General features: G+C 39.0%; 1 protein-coding gene across 1 annotated transcript in view; it reads right to left on the minus strand.

Annotated features, from left to right (window-relative positions):
• Nucleotides 1-1,910: 1,910 nt before the first annotated feature.
• Nucleotides 1,911-16,458, minus strand: part of elfn2 (extracellular leucine rich repeat and fibronectin type III domain containing 2) — a 74,139-nt gene continuing 59,591 nt past the window's right edge. Inside the window, exons 3-4 of the mRNA XM_023957625.1 lie at nt 12,586-13,248; nt 1,911-12,417 (exon numbers count right to left, since the gene is read on the minus strand). Coding sequence (XP_023813393.1) covers nt 9,919-12,417; nt 12,586-12,927 — 2,841 coding nt within the window. The 5' untranslated portion in view covers nt 12,928-13,248 and the 3' untranslated portion in view covers nt 1,911-9,918. The remainder of the gene's footprint in view (nt 12,418-12,585; nt 13,249-16,458) is intronic.

The following is a 16,458-nucleotide window of genomic DNA, read 5'->3' on the forward strand; positions in this document are numbered from 1 at the left end:
TCTTCGTTCAAATCCTTTCCGTGATTTTTGTTCTGATATTTTGAAGAACTGCAAAAGCAAATAACTCCAAACAGGCTGGGCTCTAACTTCGTCTGCTCATGAAAACTAAGAGATGAGCTGCAACTAAAAGTTAAAAAGTCAAAATCTGTCTGTCATAGACATCATCTGTTATGTTTATGTGCTCGTCACAAAATCGGCGGTCGTTTTTTTTCTTCTTACTTATTTTATCCACAAATATTACAAAGCAAAATGCTGAATGTAGTTCGATTGACCAGTATGAACTATTTTCTCTGTGGAGATGCAGAACATGAGTTACAGCCGGAGTTTGCCTTGATGTGAAGCTGCAGACAAACGCCCCAGACAAACAATGGCGGTTTCTGAATAACTCACCATAAATATTCTCAAAAACATCAGAAGAACTCCATAAAAATCCCCAATATCACCATTCTTTCTCTCAGACTGAAGCACTTTGTAGGTACGTCCCAATATCTTATAGCTTTATAACTACAACTGTTGTAGTCCTAAAAGTCATTACAGCAAAATCTGTTTTTTTTTTTAGAAAAGTTGACCAAGCTGCCCACATCCACAACGCGAGCATGTAGCAGGTCACCCAGAAACCGTTTTGTGCCCAATATTGTTTTCTGGATTGACTTACAATCAAAATAAATAAACAGTTAATACTGGTCAATTTTTAAGACTTCCCTAACGTTTTGCTCTGTAATATTAGCGGATAAAGTAAGAATAGACTGGTGATACTGTGAGGAGCACATAAACAAAACAGATTTTGTGTTTTTAAGACACATTGTGGCTTTTCAACTTTTTATTGCAGCTCATCTCAGAGTTTTCATGATCCACAATAGCTTTTGCACTTTTTAAAAATATTACAACAGAAATTACTGGAATTATTTGAATGAAGATCACCAAATTTTTTTCTGTTTTTTTTTAATTCATGAAAAAAAATAGTTGAATGCAATACGTTTCCATACTTAACCAATAAGATGTTTTAATAACCGTTTTATATGAACACACTCAGAAATGTCAAGAAAGAAAGAAAATTCAATAATCAGTGTGCATTCAGAACTATTGGTTTTTAATTTAATGGTAAAGTTGTTCCTGATTTCATTTTTGCATTAAAAAAAACTTCTATGTTTAACCACATAAAAAACTCAATCACTTTGTAATTAGGATGTTCTTTAAACCTTTAGAAAAAATCTACAAAGACATTTTTTAAAGATTATATTAAAGTAGTCATCTTGAAATGAACAGAAAAAAGCCGTTATACTGCCCCTAGTGGAATGATAGCACACAGAAAACATGGACCATGCTATCATAGGATTTAAGGAAAGTTATGATGAAATACTGCATGTATCAAACATGATACAAATGGTCATACGGGGTTAATTTTGCAGAAACCTTTGGTCAAGAAAAAAATGGATAAAATGTGTAAAAAAAAAAAAAAAGAGTACCTTCCAGATGCTTGTTAGTTGTTTTCCTGCAAATTAAAGATATTGTTGTACCTTGTGACCACTAAATGATGACTATTTTATAACAAAGCAAATATCAATCTATGATTTAGTTGTTCTTGCTTTTCAAAAATCCTTTTTATACTCATAATAAATAATTTTGTTTTTCAAAGCATCCAAGAATCGTATCAGCAAATCTCACAGCTGCAGGGAATTCTGGTCAATCCTGGAAGACGGTTGTCATCATCCTTTGTTTTTCCCCTTTCATTGACTTGTGTTTGTCTAAAGGGGAAGGGATGTGATGTATTTCTCAGGACTCTTTACCTGCATGTCCTGAGCTGTGGATCAGCCTGCACAGATAATGTCTTCTCACCTTTTTTTGAATTCAGTTTTACTGTTTATCATCAAAGACAGTGAATACAGACATCTCAAGCAGGTCATTTTTGTGATGTTTATTAAAAAATGTATTGCAAATATATAAATTGATCTTTTGTACAGAAAACCCAAACTGAAACATGTCAGCAAAAGCAACCGGCTGAGAGAGAAAAGCAGGGAGCCAGGATTTGTCTGCACCCATCCGAACCTCTTTTTTTGTTTTTCAACTTTTGGACTCACGTGTGACCGTGATGAAACCAGAGGGCCAAGTCCATTTCCATCTGAAGAAAACACAACTGCAGCACATTGGATTTCACGCAGCAGTGATCGTTCCAGCTGTTTTCACAGATACAAACTTGTCACATGATGTTTCTGCATTGTATGAGATCAACATAAATGATGAATTATTTTGTTGCTGCCAAGCTAAGACAAAATTAGCATATGATTAAATCAGCCAGTAATCGTATTACTTCAGTACGTCCCCCTTCTTGGTGCCACTTTAAAAAAAAGTGCAACCATTCTGCCAAGCTCTCTGGTTTGAAAACCCATCATCAAGCTCTAAAACTAACAAAGAATTAGACTTAGCTTTAAGAATAGCAATGATGTCCCAACCACTTACTTAAGAGGGCAGAAAATATTACCAGTGACTTAACTGACAGGCCTCAAACCCTCAAAGGCATGTAGATCTGATGCTATGGGACTTTTACAACGTTCTTTACCCCTGGAGACCCAAAACCTCTAAATTAAAGATTAGTCTGCAGAGCTAGATATGTTATGTTTGCTTTATCTGATGAAAGGGCAATTTTTAAAGAGAAATTTAAAGACTAGTTGTTTTTTATAGCACAGCTATGTTGACAGCATGATGAACTGACCTTGCTCAGAGGTTAATACATTTTATTTTTTCTTTGTAAGTGACAAAGGAGACATCCTTCAGCTTTGGAAAAAGCCTGAACCACAAATAACTTATTTGGGAAGTCAGAGAATTATCACAGCCAAATTAATCACGACTTTGTCTTGAGGCTTGTTTTATGAACCCGCAAATGCAAAAAGTCATGCGTCAGTCAAAAAGGGGATAAATATGTTGTGAACCTGGTTTAATTTTTCAGTTGTCTTGAATAAATTTGGTCGCCTCTATTGGGTCAATGTTCATTTTTAATTCTCTCTATATTTGACTTTCCTTTTACCATATTCTCCGCATGAGGCGCACTTACACGCCTTAATTTTTTTCCAAAAACAACAATTCGAAGGGCCTATAGCCTACAATGTGGATTATTTCTGGTTGTTCTTACTGATGTTGACGCGAATTTGAGAAGTACACGAAGCTTTGTCAAAATCACGGCTAACGTTTAGCGGTGTCGGACTGTGTTTTTTACGTGTTAATAACAAGGTTGAGAGTTTTGTTAATACACTAACGGAGCTGTTGTCGAACGTATCTCTGACTTTTGTCTCTCTTAATGTGCCCTTATATGACATAATTTCGACAACACTGGCGTTTCCAGCTCAGTACGATTTAATGTGACAAGAGTGGATTGAAAGACATGATAAAAAGACTCGTTTAGAAGGGGCAGCAAATGAGGTGAATTTAGTCGAGGGTAAAAAGCCAGCAGGTTGTTAGACAAGAGGAGGATGAATGACAATCGCTCACTTAGCTAACAGCAAGTGGCTGGAAACTGAGAGGATTGCAGCTTTTGCTGCATTCATTTGCAGCAGACCTCAAACTGATTGATAGATTAGAATTTCGCAAGTCGAGATTGGCAGCTGAGTCTAAGCCCGCTTCTCCTTAGATGTCATTATGTGATTTTAATCAAACGGAAGTGACTGCACAAGCTGTGGTTTGGGGCCGCCTTGAGCCATGATAGCAGCTTCTTGCATCTGTCACGTAATATAATCTATGTAAACTTGTATGAAAGGAGATGTAAGCCACCACCAGCTTCAAACATTCGGCCCCTTTTTTTGCACCACATTTTACCGCCGGCTGCGGCGAGAAGAGCAGCGCAAAACTGCAGTATCAGGATGTGACAGAAAAGCAGAGAAAGAAAAAAACAACAACACACAGCTGGCAAGAAAGTAAGCGTCATCAGAGTACAGAGAGAAAGAAAGAGCAAAAACCTTGATGTTCAAATGGAATTTACTTGAAGAGACTGCAAATTCAGCCCCTGGTATTTTAGTTTTCAATGAATGTCCACTCATTTTACACAACAACATATTTTCATCTTTCAAAAAATACAGGGAGTCATGCAAATATAACAACGCCTCTTTTTTTTTTTTTTTTACTGTACACTAATTTTAGCTTTCTCTGTTCTTAAACCTGTATAACATATGGTATATGACTGAAAGTACTAAAAAGTCAGACCCTCCATTCCCAGTTAACACCCCCACCCAACCAAAAACAAACAAAGAGACAAACAACCAACTAAAAATAGAGAAGTACACAGATATATCAAGTATAAAACATCCATTGAAGCATTTTTAGTCTTAATAGTACTTTTTCCCCTCTCATTTAATTTACAAAATTCACAGATATTTCACAGATTGAAGTCCGTTGTCCCGTCTTTGGAAACTGGATTCAACCAGGTGGCAAACCCCTTCTCAACTTGGCTCAATCAAACAATGATTCAATGCTCTTCTGCTCAGAAATCATAACTAGTCAAGGCATCTAACCCAGAAATTTATCCCCATAATGACTTCGTTTTTGTGTAAATTTAGATTTTTTCTTTTTGTTTTCAGTTTCATCCTTAATGGTTAGATTTTGGATAAAGGTTGCAATTTCATTTTTTCAAATTTGCTAGAATATCCAATAAGCACACACCATGTCTGATTTTATTGTACCATATAAGCTCTAAAATCATTAAAATGGGAAAGAAAAAAGCACCAACAGTGGTAGTAGTAATATCTGTTGTGCTACATTTACACCAGGCATGTGACTCACATTTAGCTTATAGTGTTCACACTGGAAGAGATGGGAGGGGCTTCTTCTTCTTCTTTTTTTTTGTATACTAGTGCATGTCCGCCACCTATAGTTGGAAGAGGCTTGGTGCGAAATGTCATAGCGGTGCTAATCCGTTTTATCTCACTCCCGGCCTTTTCTTTCACAGCTCTATTCCGAAAAAGATTTTGTGTAATTTAATTCCAACAGTTAGTAATTTCTCCCCCATGATGGATTTTCAAATGGTTGGCACTTCCATGAACGAAAAAAGATACCATCCGTGCGTCACTACCGAATCAGAGTCTCCTATTGGTTTAACTGAATGGCTGCACGTAGAGCCCAAAAAATGGTTGTAGAAACTTGCGCAGCTGTGCGGGAGCAGGAGTTTTGAATGCAGAAGCTCGACATGCGTTTAAATTGACTTTTCACCGGAAGTGTCCACATTGCAGAGGCTGGTGTGAACATAGATTTATTCTGCTGCTGTCAACTCAAACTACACTTCTTAAAGCTTTAGCTGATCAGTTAAAGCTAAAAATAGGCAAAGCTTTAAAAAGACTGATTTGTCTTTTTAAAGCTTTGCCTATTTTTTTACATAATACGTCAGTCCTTTTTCTTTAAAAGCAAAATCTGCCTAAAGGCTGGAAAGATATGTTGTCAAAAAAAAAATGTTGCAACAATCCCTTGAGAGAGCAACGAAAGAAAAAACGTCAGTTTAGAGCTATTCTCACAGTCTTCACGAGAGACTAGCAAAGAATGACAGTAAAGAGGAGCCTATCCAGATCTGGGCCCTCAATCCACCAATGCAGACAAGGGCCCACAGATGCCTCACGCCTGCAGCTTAGCAGCCCCACAAATCCCCACATCGCTACCTAATGCATTCCTTAGAAAAAAATAATTCAAATCGTCTACTTGGTGAATAACACAACCTGCATGTTGTCGTTAAAGGGCAACAATAAGCATCAGCGGACTAGAAATGGAAGCATGTCTGGGGATTGTTTTCTTTGCAGTGAAGCCACATAAAGAAGCTAGTTTTTTTATTATTTTTTTTTTATAGAGGGATTAAACATTAATTGCACAGTGGTCGGCTTTCTCAGATCTTGCTTTCCTGTGTCTCAGACAAACAATAGGGATGGTGCTGTGCAAAGGACCATCCATCTTCAACCAAGCCCCCCTCCAGGGATGCTGGGAAACAGCCTGCTGAAAATGAAGACAATTTTTTTTCCTCCTTTCTTTTTTTTAAAGTTTGTTTTGTGGGCTATGTTTACATAATCTTATTGCTAATGCTTCGAGGATTTACTTAACTGATTGTTTTGTGTGTCATATTCCAATGACAGTTTATAGAGGAGCTGATTTGAAAAACAAAGATATACTATTATGTGCACACAAAAAAAGCTGAGAACCAATTAGTTTCCTGCTGTTAACAGAAAACAGGTGATGATTGAATTTAGCTCCCTTCACTCTTTGTTTTGCATTGCTTTATATTTTATCTATATTACTAAAAATTATATGAAATATAATTCGTTTTGCCTCAATCTACATTATTCCAAGCATTGCTTTCAATTGAAAGGAATGAAATCTGAGCAGAAGAGCAATTGCACCTTTATCACCTGAAAGTTTATTTCCTGAAAATACATCATACATGTAAATAAAAATAGAAAATTTATGACATTAAAAGTCAATAGGGTTTATAAACAAACAGATTTTTTTATACTTTAACTTAATGGATGTGAATGGTTGCTAAAATAATGACCATTCTTTTATTCCTGAATGTTTGCTTTTCCACTTCTTCCGTTCAGTGTCCTTTCTGTAAACGGGCTGTGGCAGTCAAGAGAGTGGGAAGTTGAGTGTAACATGTTTTCATCCCAGGGATTAAAATGCTATGTAAGCATAACAGCAATATACAATATTTGCTTTGGTTATGGTGGATTTCATTCATTTATAAAAAAAAAGGAGTCATACTTCCTATATTTAGGATAAAAAGCACCAAAGAAAAATGTTCAGACACAGTAGATGTTCCAGCAATGACTTTAACTGAATGTGGATGCGACAACTGAACACTGAATCCAAGAGACGTAACCTCTAAGCATTATCGTCCCCACTCATAGATTTAACTAGAATCAAAACAAAAGGGACAAATGTGTTTTTTAAAACAAATGCAAAGTAAATGATGCATCTATTAGAATGGACTTTAACATTGTTTTGCATATTTTCTCCTCAAAAATGCATTCATCCAGAATATTCAATAGCACACAAAAACCTTAAAAAAATAAATAAATAAAAAGAACCTTTACAATGACTCTGTGTCAAAGAGAAAAGTAAATTTGGTAAATGTTGTTGGCAAACCAGCTTGCATGAATGCTTACACAGCAAATTTGACTTAACGACCTGCTCATACCACACTCTTGTTTTATGGGACCCCTGGGAGCAGGGAAGGTATTGGGAAAAGGGTTTCTGAAATGAAACGGACAAAAATGTACAGCAAAGGACACTAGTTCACATTTTAAGGGCAGTATATTTCTGATGATGGCAGATTTGTCTACAGTTAACTATCATTAAAGACAAGTAGGTAACCTTCGACCTCACAATTGTAATCTGCATTAAAAACAAAAACACTAAAATAATGAACATGTTTGACATATGTACATTTGTACATGCCATTAGTATTCCAGTACTCAGACAATCAGAGATGGACGAGTATAATTTTAAGTCAGTTTAAGGGCATACAGAATATATTCTGACAAGGCATGCCAACACCCGCTTACAACGACCATTGTGTACCACAAACATAATCATGAGGCATAAAGTGCAAGCGGACATGCCTGTCACACGTTGGTTAATTAAGTTCTCAGTTTTAGACAACGACGGCATTCATTTCCATTACATAACAGACACACTGGCAGTAATCAGAAGAGTCCCCTCCCACTGTGCCCTATTTTGTTTAATAGTACAGGATGAAAATGATGTGCAACCTCTGCAGCAGGGGGGGGGGGGTGTAACATGTATCACCCTATGGTTGAGCTGAGAAATAATTTCGTGCAAAAAAAAAGTTGGATGAAAACATTATTAAGACCTGTGACCCTTTGCAAAGAGTTGAATAAATATATATAAAACAGGCAGGATGACAATTTATGAGAAGCAGTGGCGTGAAATGATTCCACTGTCTGAGACACAAATGCAAGGTTTTTCTTGTAGATTTTATCTGTAGAGTTAGGATGTAGTCATTTTTCAACATATTCTTTAAAATCAATATAAATAACTATGAAACAGATGAGTGAAAGAGCTCAATATTTATGAACTACAAGATTTTAAGCTAGATAAAGTAAATGTAACTGCCAGTAGTAGTTTAGCTTCTGCAATTCTTATTGATAAAAACCCCTCAACAAACTTCATCAAAAGTTAATATTCTTTACATTTAGAGATAAGATAAAATCAGCTCTGCAGCAACATTATCAAGTTAAAAACATTAACTGTGAGCTAAAGGGGTTATTTGATTGCTCTGTACTTTTTTTCTCTCCCACAAATGAATTGGAAGAAAGGAACATGCCATTCAGGACAGCCGTTAAAGTGGCCTTTTTATACATTTTTCCACAAAGTAAAACAATTTAATCTGATTTAAATCATATTACTCATCAACCCTAACCTCCTCCATGATTTATTTTATCCTCCACAACCTGTAAAACTCTGTTTTCTCATTTTTTGTTTGGATTATCCACATTCTTCTGTCCTAAATTCTCACATACTGTATTTGCCAAATGCTTAAATTATTCACTATTATTTGTTTTACCGTGACACATCCTAACCCATTTTTTATACATACAAATGTAAGCAGGTTATACAACAGTAAAGATCTTGGATCAAACAACCTTAAAGCTTGTGATGAAGCATGGCACTAATTAAACGGGTCAGTAGGATCACTTGAAAGAGTACTTAATTACACTGTTGGCATTTGTTCCCTGTAGAGAATATGAAACCCACAAACGCTAACAAGAACAAAAAGAAGGGTTACTCTTGAGAACAAAGGCCACATTTTACCCTGTACGTCCTTCATCTGTATGGACATATGACCAAGAGGTGGAAAAACTAAAGGATACCGGAATAGATACAGAAAATCTAGATTATTTTTCTTTTATAACTACTCTGTTCCTATTTCCTAATTATGGGGTAGTCTGTAAAGTGACAGGGTAATAATGTGGGTCCTAAAAGACAATTCTACCCTACAAACAACTCAAAATATCCTATGGGTGTTGGAAACTAGTGAGGCTCACAGTAGCTGTTTTAACTGGACAGTTTGGGGCGTGGTCTCTTATGAATTTAATGATTAAGCATGATCAGTACTCTTATGAAATACAGAACATCTCGTTATCCACACCATTCACTGCATTGTCTGCTAAAATGCTCCCATCGATGGAAAAATGACTCAGTTATCCTATATTTAAAAGCTTTCACTTAAAGTTTCTGCAAAGATTTACATTAATGTATGCCTCAAACTTGATAAAATTTAATCTAAGTTAGATACTAGTTTTAATATGCGTAAATGAAGGCCCAGTCCCTTTCACTCATGTACACACAACTTCACGCACTGTGGCACCACCAGGAGCTATGTGGGGTTTTGCCCAAGGACACTTAAAACAAGGGCTGGGAAGACAGGAACCAAACCTGGAACCTTCGTATCCGAGGTCAACCATTTTACCTCTGCACCACAGCCACCCCATGGCCATGATCTAGAACTTCTGTATCCATCATCCATTCGGCAATCCACCTATAGGCCCATCATACAATGTTTTTACATTTAAGTACATTATAATTGCAGAAAAAAATGTGAACATGCCTACGCATTTTTTGCAGGGTAAAAGTTGGGCTTTGTTCTGAAGTATTTCCAAAAGAACTGCTGCCATAAAGTGTGAAATAAAAACATTGTTATGACTCTCTGATCCCAGGCACAGTTTCACAGTACTATCTTTTAGCACAATATCCTATATACCTAGCATGCCAAAAAAAAAAAAAATCACAAAAAGAAAGAAAGAAAATAAAAGGCCATATTTTTGTCCAACATTTTCTCTTCCTGCAGTGTTCAAGTACTCTCTGTTGCCCACAGGCTGATCAGAAAAGGAAGTACCCAAACTTTTGTAACCATTCTCATCTTTTTGTCCTCAGTCACAGCTTCTGCTGAGCAGATACACCCTTCCAATAGTCAAGGATGTCATGCAGGTCCTCACCTTTGGCGAACTGCACCTTTTTTCGAAGAGCGTTTCCAGCTGTCACGTAACATGCCTCTTCTCTTGGGCCTTTCCGGTATGGACGAAAACGCTCCCAGATCCTCAGCGAGCTCTCTGAGGAGTACTCCGGGCTAGAGGAGTATCCAGAGTAACTGGAGTGGTGCCGAGCAGGCGAAAGCTGGGAATAGGAAGCTGCGTCTCTGCGGGAACGCGTCAGGGGTTTGAGGAACGAAACTCTCTGAGCTGGGGAGCCCTGGTGGGACCCTTGGTAGTAGAGAGCTGGGACAGAGTGGCGGTGCTCCGAGCAGTGGTAGTCCTGCTGCACTTCCAGCTGCTGCTGTTGCTGCTGCTGCAGTTGTTGTTGTTGTTGTTGATGGTAGTGGTGTGACTTCTGGCTGTCCTGATGCTGAGCACCAACACCACCACTGTCGCAACCACCACCCCCTCCACCACAGCTCCCAGTCCCCACTAAGGGCAGCCTGTCCAGGGGTTCCCTGCAGCCCACGGGACTGGCCCGTTCTGGGTACTGCTGCTGCTGTTGACTACAACCATCTGGACTTCTTGGTTCTGGAACGTCCAGGCTGTAGACTCTTGATGTTCCACGTTCTCTTTCCCGACCCGTGGAGCCACAAGAAGTGGTGCTGCTCTGCTTCTTGACAGCATTTGCAATAACCACTGCTGCGTCTGCACTCATTTGCCTTTGAACTGGACGAGCAGCATTGGCTGGCGGTGGGTGCCTGTAAGGGGGACTAACAACAAAACCACCGCCGCTTATCCCTGGTCGCTCAGAAAGCGGGGTGTTCAAGGCAGGGAGTGGGGGAGGAGGAGGAATTTTGTTTGCAGCAATGACCTGACATGTCTCTGTCACTCCTGGTGACAAAGGAATCAGGCTGGGAGTGAGAGATGTGCTGGTAGGTGGGGGGGAAGTGGGGCTGGTGGAACCTGTGTGATTAGCAGAAGCACCTGAAGATGCAACTGCTGCATCCAGTTTCAGAGCATCGATGCAGTTGTTGATGATCTGGTTCACCTTGTCCACCTCCATCGCAATCGTAGAGATCTCTGAGGCAGATCCACGCCCGTCATCATCAGAGTCTTCTCCAGGGTCAGTCCCATCCTCATCTCTCAAATCCTCACCTCTCATGCCAACATGTCCACCATCTCCCATTCTCTCACGTCCAGCTCCTGCACTTCTCACATCCATGTAGTTTCCTTTGCTTGTGGCCAGGGCTTCAGAGAAGGCGGTCGCCATCTTTTCTACTTGAGGGATTGATGAAAGCCTGGAGGAGGTGGTGTTGGCCGAGTGGAGCATTCCTGAGCTTGAGGACGTTGACAGTTTTCCGCCGTGGTGGTGCTGATACTGATGATGTTCTCTGGATTGCTCCTGAAGCTTGTGGACGGCTGATGGATCATTTGCCACGGCGGCCGCAACCTCTGGGCCATAACGCATTTCTAAAATAGTTTTCTTAACGCAGATGGACTTCTTCTTTTCATCATGCATTCGCTTCTTACGAAGACAATAGTAGACAATTCCTAAAACAATTAGCATCCCAAAAAGGCAGCCAACAATGGTCATGATGTAGTGAGTAGTGGTGGAGGGGAGAACATCCTGGCTTTGCCCTTTGGTGGTGAAATTGAGGCAGGTGTGGTTATACCGCTGAGATTTGCTGATGGATGCTACACAAAAGGTGTAATTGTTGTGAGGCTTTAGCTTGTTGAGAGTTATCCTCTCCTTTGTGTTCTTCAGATTCATCACATCAGAAACGAACGTTTGGTTGTACTGCGTCAGAATGTACATTTTACTGTAAGGTCGTGGAATCTTCACAACAAGAGACGCTGATGACAACGTGACATGCTCGAGTATGATTTTGGGGCTGAGGTTGTTTTCTGCTGATGACGAGGAAGTGGTGGGTTGGTGGTAGGGCCCCACACCACCAAACATGTCTGACCCAATCCCAGATGGGCCCTCCAGATCCGGGGGTAGCGACGTCATGCCTGCAATCATCACACCGTCTCGGCAGTGATGGTACAGTATGTTTTTGGCATTCCGAATGGCATGGCCAGCCGCGACGGGACTGAGTAAGGGGTAGCCAAACATTTCCCGCGGTGTCTCACACTGGAGGCGGTCGTAGGTGTGTGACACGTTGTTAAAGAACTCCAACCAGGTGAGGAAGCTGTAGAGATCACAACCGCAGTGAAATGGATTTGCTGCTAGTTCACACACCATTAGTCGATTAAGAACTGTGAATGTGGAGGGGTCAATTCGTGCAAGTTTGTTGGATGACAAGTCAATGCTGCTGAGGCTGGGGCACTCCCAGAATGCATTGGTGGCAATCACCTCAATGAGGTTGTGCTGCAGGAAAAGACACTGAAGGCGCCCAAGTCCTCTCATCATACCCTCAGTTAGGTTGGTCAACTTGTTGTAGCCCAACTGAAGGACCTGATGAAAAACAGAAATAGCATTTAGATACTTACAAGCATAGCAAAATAAATTAACATCATTTGGTTATTTTTATAAATATTTATTTTTTACCAATTTAACTATTTTCTTTTTATAATCCTCATCCTATCTGTAAAGCTTAAAGCTTAAAGATCCAATTTTTATCACCTGAAGATTTGCTTGTCCCGCAAAGGCGCCATCCTCTATATAACTGATTTCATTCTTGGTGAGGTTGAGGTCTGTCAAATTGGTGAAGCGATACATGGAGCTAAAAAGCACAGCTTTCAGCTTGTTCTCGTTCAGTCTCAGGTCATGCACCGTGTTGTTGATGTGTTGGGGTATAGTCTCATAGGGCGGCTGGTTCTGACTGCATATAGCAAGCCAAACATAGCCTTTGTCCCCTTCAATGAGCCAGCAGTCCCCTCTGACCATGTTGGGGAAATTGGACAACAATAAGAGGGAGGGAAGAATAAGAAGGAGGAAGGCGGGGATGGGAGAAGCACTTTGCATGATGTCAGTGAAAAGAAACACAGAAGAGGAAAGCCTTAATCAGGGAAAATATGTGAGGGGCATATGGGGAAAGTTAATGTGTATTTGGGGAGAAAGGGAGACAAGAATAGATGCAAGAAAAAAATAAACTTAAGTGGGGATTGGTTGGGTTGGGCCTGGAGAAGGGGATAAAAGCTTCACAATGCCAATATCTGCATTATGGTGATTAGGAGAGGACCCATGCTATTTCATCTTTGTTCAAACTGGAAGGCGAGTGGACTTGGAATTTGTCTTCATGCTCTCTCTGATTGCAACTGGAATGGAGCAGCCTTCAGAAATGGCCTGAAAAACAAAAGCAGAGGGAAAGAAATGTCAACAGTAAAACACGTATAAAGGTGACTTTATGCAGAACGTTGAAAATAATCTTCACTAGAAGTGTATGGAGCTTGTTGATAGAAGCTCCAATTCAAGATTGTATTATCTTAAAAGTCCATCATAGGTCAGCTACATTGTTTTTCTTACTGAAATTTTACCGCAATGGATTACAAAATACATTATTCAACGGTGGAGTTTTTAAGCTTTGGCTTGGACATTTGTATTTGCCACTAAGTCCTTTGTGCTTTTTTTAGACCCAAAATGCTGCAATAATCATCAAAATGCTAACAGTACTTTGGTCTCTACAGTCAGTCTCCAATGTCATAATTTTGCCAAAACTCAAGCCAAGCATTTACATATGGTCAGGATTAAATGCCTCTTATCGTGAGGGATAGTGTCCCCCTTGCTTGCACTGCAGCTAGGAAAAACACACTGGTATTTACATGGACACTGCACAAATGTGCACATCATAACCGACTCATGTTCAAAGAGAAATGTATGAGTACACTTGCACACTGAAATATATTACATACCCGCTATGGAACTGTATATTTTTAATTGTATTTTTTCTATGCAAAGATCACTGACTGTACTGTATGTCCACATTTGATCAAAACTGAAAAAGAATTACATCTCGGCTCTGAAGGAAAATGCCATTATTGTACTGCAATTTCAGACCAAATCAAAAAGAAGAACTCATTATAGTTAATTCTAGTTCATGATCCCCAGAGGTACAAGAAAAAAAAATTGGTCCATCTCATCTTTCAGTCTACCAACTACTGCTGATACCCATAATAGAGGATTCTTGTATAAAATAACACATTAGGACACAAACACGTCCACGTAGAGCATCGAGGCAAATAACATGTAACACAATTAGTTGTGAAAATGTATAGTTTCAGAGCAAAGTAAGTAACATGTATGTTAAAACTGATTAATACAGTCAGCTTTTTCATGTTTGAGCTCTTAAGGAGGTCGTAGGTATAAAAACTGTCCAGAAAAAAACAACTCTGTACCTAATAATTGTGATTCTGGAAAATGTAAAATATCACTGTGGCACAAAAATATATATTTTTGTTTACACCAATTTTTTAGTCTTTGCATCTCTATTCTCTTGTATGTTAAAAAAGTTATTTTGTTTTCAAGTGTAATTTAGGGCATCGTTTAAAGGTAGCACAAACTCTGTACATTAGTTATTTTCAGATTAGTCTGAAGGTACATTCACACCAGCTGTGTCTACTTGTGTTTGAGTGGCCACTTCCAATGAAAAGTGTATGCATGTAAATCCTCGTTTTTGGCTTTCGGGTCTAGAACTCTTTAGTTCTCGTGTTGCAAGTTTTTATGTCCGGTCGCGGGGCCCAGGTATTCATATATTGCGCACTGGAAGTTTAACCAGTTTTGACTGCTAAATAGCAAAAACACTGAACTTTGACCAATCAGGGACACGGGCTTTTCAAAACACCAAACTGCTAACTGTTGGAAACATGATCACAAAGGAGAAATACATAAATGGAGGTTTGTGTCTGGCTGGAATAACATGACATCAAGACCATCATATATCAGAATAGAGCTGTGAAAGAAAAAGCCTGAAGCAAGATTCACAAGAATTGCACCTTTGGCTTTTCAACAATTGTACAAGTACTAGTAAACAGTAAAAAACAAAAGAAGAGAAAGACCCTTCCTGCTGCTACCTGCTTGTCCAGTGTGTGAACATCACTGGCTGACTGCGCATTCATTAAACCGTACATAGTGCGTTGTTACATAGCTTAATGCTACGTTCACATCTGGCTTGAAAATGCACGTTTGAGCAACCACTTCCAATGAAAAGTCCATGTAAACACGCAAATAAGTGCATTTAAGGTTTCTGTCTTCAAAACTCTCACGTTTGCAGGTTGCTTCATACGTTTTTTTGTCCGTTTCTGGAATATACGTACAAAAGTGCTGCTGAAAGTTAAACCAGTTGATTTCGCACAATGGCCTCTTCCAACTATTGGTACATACACTAGTATCGGGTAGCTATATCGGGTATGCTAAAAGGGCATTTGTAGCATTTTAGGAAAGTCACTAAATGTCCAACGTTATACCTATTTTTACACTTAAAAGCTTGCTATTACCAGCTATTTATATCTTGTTACTTACAGGAAAAAACTGCATGATAAAAATGACAAAACCTATTGCATACTTCTACTTTGATTTGCAAAGATCAACAAAATCCTTCAAAGAGGAGTTGTCACTGACAAACTTTGAATTATTATTATTTTTTGACCAACAACCGTTCATAAGATGTATACCTGACAGACAACATGTTCAGCTTTTCAATCTGTTTCACTACTCTCTAGTGGGACAAACAGAGCCTTTTTTTAGCCTAGAAAACCCTGTTTTGGTATACTCCCTTGCTATTCAGTATGCTGCTATCTCGACTGAAGTTTATCCTCTACGCATGAGACATGATCTCATTTGCTGTTCCACATACTGAAACCCAGAGGGTTCACATGAGGGAAACTGCAACTCACAGTACGTCTGCATGTGTGGCCGACTGGGGATTTGACTATATAATTAGGAATATGGGACATGTTGCAACACCTGTCTTAGAAGGACAAACCACATCCTTAACACAAATGCACTTGTAACGTAAATCTTTAACTTCTCCATCAGGCATTTCTCTCTCATCATTTCTTTTTTTCCCCACTTCTGCTGTTCCTTAAAAGAACGGTTTTGCAGCAATTTGACATTTTACGCTATGTCATTTGAAGGTGAACCACACCAAAAAGCTGTTTTTGCATATCAGCAAAACAAAAAAACACAAATAGCTCCTACAGTATATAGCATTGTAACTTGCAGCTATATTTGACCTATATGCTGGAACAGCAATGATCCAAATCTGGGAACAAAATGGAGAAGTGAAAGAAAAATGTATTTCAACAAAAGGTCAAATTTCAACTTCATGTCTTCTGTTTATTCTCCATCCTATTTATGTGTTCACACAGATTTGCAAAAAACAATGACGGTTTGATTTTCAGTTAGAGTTTCTCCTACATGCTGTAACCCTTATTGTGTTCGGGTCATAATTGACCCGGTCAATTTTGACCTGAGCCAAATGACCTGACCCAATATAAGGATTTTATGGCTATTGTAGTCCTTAACTGTCTTACTGATTGAAATTTTCCACGTTACATC

This window comes from Oryzias latipes, chromosome 8 (assembly GCF_002234675.1).
Source record: "Oryzias latipes chromosome 8, ASM223467v1".
Lineage (NCBI taxonomy): Eukaryota > Metazoa > Chordata > Actinopteri > Beloniformes > Adrianichthyidae > Oryzias > Oryzias latipes.